Source organism: Engystomops pustulosus, chromosome 5, assembly GCF_040894005.1.
Source record: "Engystomops pustulosus chromosome 5, aEngPut4.maternal, whole genome shotgun sequence".
In the NCBI taxonomy this organism is placed as follows: domain Eukaryota; kingdom Metazoa; phylum Chordata; class Amphibia; order Anura; family Leptodactylidae; genus Engystomops; species Engystomops pustulosus.
In genome coordinates, this window is record NC_092415.1 from 164,202,313 (window position 1) to 164,208,312 (window position 6,000).

At 36.9% G+C, this 6,000-nt stretch overlaps 1 protein-coding gene across 6 annotated transcripts in view; it reads left to right on the forward strand.

The window, feature by feature from the left end:
• Positions 1 to 3,303, forward strand: part of SATB1 (SATB homeobox 1) — a 130,694-nt gene extending 127,391 nt beyond the window's left edge. For 5 of the 6 annotated variants that reach the window (XM_072153658.1, XM_072153657.1, XM_072153663.1 and 2 more), the window contains 2 exons: positions 1,165 to 1,368; positions 1,539 to 3,303. In XM_072153658.1, coding sequence (XP_072009759.1) covers positions 1,165 to 1,368; positions 1,539 to 2,060 — 726 coding nt within the window. In that variant the 3' untranslated portion in view covers positions 2,061 to 3,303. The remainder of the gene's footprint in view (positions 1 to 1,164; positions 1,369 to 1,538) is intronic. The other variant, XM_072153660.1, reaches the window with a different exon arrangement.
• Positions 3,304 to 6,000: the final 2,697 nt, after the last annotated feature.

Genomic DNA, 6,000 nt, shown 5'->3' on the forward strand with positions numbered 1-6,000 from the left:
AAAACGCGAATCGGGCCCTTAGTAAATGACCCCCATTATGATCAATCTAGTTCTATGAGCTGACAATGTGGTTAAATCATCAGGGTACAGGGTTTGTATACACTTTCATCTGGCTTCTGAACATTGTACACATAGAAAGAGAGATGAGAAAGATCAGAGATGATGAGATCCATGAGATGCCACACAATGACATTCAACTCTCCTACATCTCTTCTATTCCACAACACACTTGATCTGCTGTGCCTGTCTCACATTCACCTGAGAAAAAAATGTATCTGTCTGTAGCTTGTAGTTCTCCTCATGCTGCTGCCGGCAGGATGTCAGTGCCTGTGTATCAGTATGAGCTCTGTCCTGGACCGCAGGGGGTGGGGCTAGAGTGCAGGAAGCAGAGAGAAATGTAGCTCCACAGCAGTCACAGAGAAGTCCAAGATGGCTTCCCCGACCCTAAAGTCAGAAGTTAGAGGGTCGTGTCTAGGGGCAACTGAGTGTACATCAGGTCTGATAGAGATGGGTCGGACTTATATCTGTGAAATCCTTTATTTTTGTTAATAACATTAAATTAGAAAATGTGTTATTTTGTTATCCTCAGTACATTTAAGACTCTTACACTAAAAAAAATTTCCACAATTAAATGTCAACCTCTCTGTTAAAAAAAAATGTAGAGAAAGACATTAAGGTTAAGTTGAGTTCACACTACTGTTCAAACCTCTGTAAAAAAAGGGAAAAACTGTGGTTTAACGTATTAATTAAAAATCCCATTGATATAAATGTAAATTTTATGTCACCCATTTTGTTCCATTTAGGCAGGTTACTGTTATCTATGCCTTATTCATGCGTCATCCAACGGAGGTTTGAAAGGTAGTGTGTAATTAGCCTTATCAGTATGTTCTAGACTATAGTATTCTGTTTGTTCCTTTTTTTACATTTTTGGCATTGTAGTTCCGTAAACTGGTGCAAAATAATACCTTAAATATTGATTTCCAATGTCTGATTATATCATGGGTTCCACACTTGACCAAATATGGGTTAAAATGTATATACCGTATCTATGGCTCATATAATGACATTAAATGTCAAAGGTAAAAGGCAAAAATGTATTTTACACTGCATTTAATCCTATATGAGAATTATTGTTCTATATTTGTAATGATCCTTTTTTTCCAGGGGTGGCTCTGTGAATTGTTGAGATGGAAAGAAGATCCTTCTCCTGAAAACAGAACTCTGTGGGAAAATCTCTCCATGATTCGAAGGTTTCTTAGTCTTCCCCAAACAGAAAGAGATGTTATTTATGAACAAGAAAGTAATGCGGTTCATCAGCACGGTGACCGACCATCCCATATGATCCACGTCTCTGCAGAACAGATTCAGGTGAGTACAAGATGACTCTCTTTAAATGACAGACAGCATTTCTTTACTGCTAGATTTTTTATTTGATTGACACCTTAAAATTATAAACAGAAACAAATTCAATTCTTTAAATCTATGAACATTAGGAGACGCATTTGCCAAATTGCTTACAATTTCTATTCCAATTTCAGCAACAACAGCAGCAGCAACAACAACAGCAGCAACAACAGCCACCACCACAGCAGCAGCCACAGCAGCCAACACCACAGCAACCAGGTCCAAGGTTGCCCCCTAGACAACCCACTGTGGCATCTCCAGCAGAATCAGAGGAAGAAAACCGCCAACAGCCCCGTCCACGAACAAAGATCTCTGTGGAGGCCCTGGGTATTTTACAGAGCTTCATTCAAGATGTTGGTCTCTACCCCGATGAAGAAGCCATTCAAACTTTGTCTGCTCAGCTTGATCTACCCAAGTTCACAATTATCAAGTTTTTCCAGAATCAGCGCTACTATATGAAACACCATGGAAAGCTGAAAGACAATTCTGGCCTAGAGGTAGACGTTGCTGAATACGAGGAGGAAGACCTGTCCAAGGAAATGGAAGTGGAAACCCAAGACAATAGTACTAACACACTCTTTTCAGTTAAACTTGAAGACAATTTAACTGGAGAAAGGAACACTGACATCACTGCAGACCTGAATGACTTATCGTAAAAGTATTATTTTTGTTCACATGTTAAATTGGTATTACTAAGCCCTGTTCCATCCTAGGTACTGTCAGTAACTTTCTGTTGTACATGGTATGGCCCAATGAATCTTTGGGGGAAAAAAAACTTGCACAAAAAAAGGAAATGATACAGACAATATTTAATGTTTGACTCTGTCTATAAGCTTCTCTTCGCTCCTGAAGAAAATTCCGAATTGTTTTTTTTTTTTAGAGATCTATGTTCACTGGATAAGCCACAACATACTTGACAAGCATGATCCTAGCGCAGGTGAATCGACTGCTCGAATTCTGGAGCCTTGAAACAAGCATACAGACCTTCAGTGGGGTTTTGTTTTCTGTTTTCCTGTTCTTATCCACACTTGATCTTCAGAAAGTCACGCTTATATATAAATAGGAGAGTATGTTACTCTTACACAGCTGTAGGTGCCGAAAAGCACTATACTGTGGGATGCAGATTAAAATGATAACATGCCAACAAATGCCTTGTGTTATATGGCACTGCCGTAATTTAAACTACTTATGTTCTCTTTTTGGAAATAAAGTCACTGTATTTTTTTTTTCTATGGTCCGTATTTTGTTCTATTGGTCATAAAAGGAATAAAATGTACACATTTGGTCCCATTATCTGTAGATTCTGCAGCCTCATGTTGTAATTACTTTTTTGGGGACAACATTATTTTATTTTATTTTTTGTTATATGTAATATTGCTTACCTTTGTTACCATACTGATTCTTTTATTTTATTTTTTTCTATTTATATATGTATTTTGATGGGCAGTAAAACAAAGTGTCTTAAAAGTTTTAAATAGAGAAAATGTGCTTTACAGAGTTGCCTATAAAAAAGTGCTCTATGTTATCCAAGCAATTCATACTATAAGCTTCACTCTTATTGTGGTATGCAATTTTTACTATCATGCAAACAAGCTTAGGTAAATAAAACGAATAGATCACCTTAGAAACTTATGCAATTAATGTGAAAAATAATTGATGTGTGCAATGTGTCTTCCCTTGGTTTACAATCAATTTTCAAGCTACATCTGTACAAAGTTTCTGTATAAAAGTGTATTTCTTTTTTATGAGTTTATGCCTATGAAAACACCAGTTATTTTGTTACAGCTGGCTGTTTTTATAAATGTATCACAATTTTCTTTATGCAAAGATGTTCTGACTAGAAGTGGTTATTGACTGTAACTACACAATTAAAATTGTTTGTATGGTATGAGATGGTAAGGTTTGTGTCTGTGTGCAGTACATTATGGAACGTGAGGGAATGGTTGACTTCAAGAGTCCAAAATTCTAAAACCTTGATCAACAATGAATTCCGCCATTTGTTACTTTGGTGAATAAACTATGTTGCAAAGAGTAAGATTTTGACAAAATAAAAAAGAAATCAGTACTTGCACAACAGCATAAGGATTCTTGATGTAGAGAAATGAGAGAAATTGTGTTGGGTCAAAATACGTCAGATAGACATGGATTCCAGTGGACTGGTACAAAATTCTGTCATTTTAACCACTGTACCGGCAAAAACTTTTCTCCATTTTTTCTGGTATTGGACTCTTCCAAAACAGATTCCAAACAGATTTACTCTTTTGAATAGTTGTGGCCACTGCCTTCCGCGACCAGACGTGAATAGAAATGGCAAGAAAGGGGTAGCTGTAGCGGTTTTCTTTCTATTTATATCCTGATGTACAACAGAATTGAACCCATACTAGATGAATTAAAAGGCTATAATATTCTGCTTACTGGTTGAGAAGATCTTACATAGCTAATATAAAAATATATTTATTGAAACTAACAATAAATGTGTTTGTGTTTACAAGTATGAATAATTGAAATAAAAAAATTAAAACAATGTTCTACATAATAGGTCCAATCCTACATACTAGGTTCAGTAAACCAACCAAAAGTTGTCAAGGAAAACATAGGGAAAGGATCTTTATGTTTGGGAAAACTGGACATATGGTAGAGTTGACCTTCTTGACATTTTGTTGACTTATCGATTCTTAAAATAATAACCTATCCATTGTAAGCACATGGCAACCTCATGGATGAGATTCTATCCACACCTGATTCCCAGAGAGCAGGAAGCAAACAACTCCATTCTGTATATAGTGGTCAGGTTCACTTTAATGGAAGTTACACTGCAGTTACTTGTCTTAGCCACTGTACTGAGGATAGAGCTTCATGTTCCAGTTGCTGTTTAGAGAATGCAAAGATGTTCTGACTAGAAGCTGCAGTTCAGCAATGGGAGTACCAGGTTTTGTACCCTCTAACACTTATTTAATGTTGAAGACAAAGATTTTTCTTGCTAGGGTAGTAATATTTAGAATTTTATTTATGGAAATCAACCACTGCAAAAACATTTCAAAAAAACTACAAATACTCACCTCCGCTTTTTTCATCTTGATCCCAGCGCTGTCTGTCACTAGCCTTGACACGCCGGGATCACCTAGAAAACAAACGTATAATTAGCAGCACGTTGGGCAGTGACGATATGTCTGGGGCTCCAGGCTGCTAATAATGCACGTCCTCGCCACCTCCCTCTCCCATGTAGAGTAGCAGCAGTATTTGTAGTTTTTTTTAATGTTTTGTTCAGTGGTTGATTTCCTTTAAATAAAGGGGTAAATATTTAGACCTAATAAAAAGTGTTACTAGAAGATTCGGAAGCGTTTTTGAGGTCTACAATACAAGCGTTTGATGTGTAGAAACAGCAGCAGCAATTACTTTCACTTTGCAGAAGTACATGCACCCTCTGCATCTGTAGCTGAACCTGGGAAAAGGTGAAGGTATAATGCTGTACATATTTAGAACCTATTTTGGTAAAAGTTACTACATATTTTATAAAACTTTAAACGGAACAATTATCAAAAAAATAATAATTTTTTCACATTTGTAGTCAATTATTGGCAAATTTTATAAAGAAAAAAATAATAAAAATCACGTCTCACAAGTCATGAAAAATGATATATGATAAATGATAGATATATCATCATTTAAAGAAGCACGTCAAAAACGCCAAAAATTGACCTGGACATTCAGGTACCAATGACCATTAGTCATGAAGGCATTTTACCAAAATGATAATTTTGCATTTTAACCGGTTCGCGACCGCCCGCCGTGTATTCACGGCGGCGGTCGCATTCTGATGCATGGAGAGGGCTCGCTGGCCGAGCCCTCTCCATAGCCGGTAAGTCTCTGCTGCATATTACAGCAAAGGCTTACCGGTAACACCCGCGATCGGTGCCGGCACCGATCGCGGGTGTTTTCTTGCTGATCGCCGCCGGCAAAGCTTTCCGAGGATCGCCGCTCCCCGTGACGTCACCGGCAAAAAAAACCTAAAAATTCAAATCACCTCCCTTTCCCTAGAACTGATATAAATATAAATAAACAGTAAAAATCATAAACACATTAGGTATTGCCGCGTCCGAAAATGCTTGATCTATCAAAATATAATAACGGTTTTTCACTGCGTTTAACCCGTAACGGAAAATCGCGTCCAAAGTCAAAACTGGCACTTTTTTGTCATTTAAAAAAAAATTAAAAATTCTATAAAAAGTGATCAAAAGGTCGTACAGTCCTAAAAATAATATAATTGAAAACATCATCAAAAGTCGCAAAAGATGACACCACCCTCAACTCCATACAACGAAGTATGGCAAATTTATAAGCACAAGAAGACGGCAAAATTAAAAAAAAATTTTGTTCATGAGGTTCTAATTTTTGTAAATGTATGAAAACATTATAAAACCTATACAAATTTGGTATCCCTGTAATCGTACCGACCCAAAGAATAAATTAGATGTGTCAATTGTGGCGTGAAGTGAAAGCCGTAATATCCAAGCCCACAAGAATACAACACAAATGCGTTTTTTCACAATTTTCACTGCATTTGGAATTTTTTTCCCGCTTCCCAGTACATGGCAT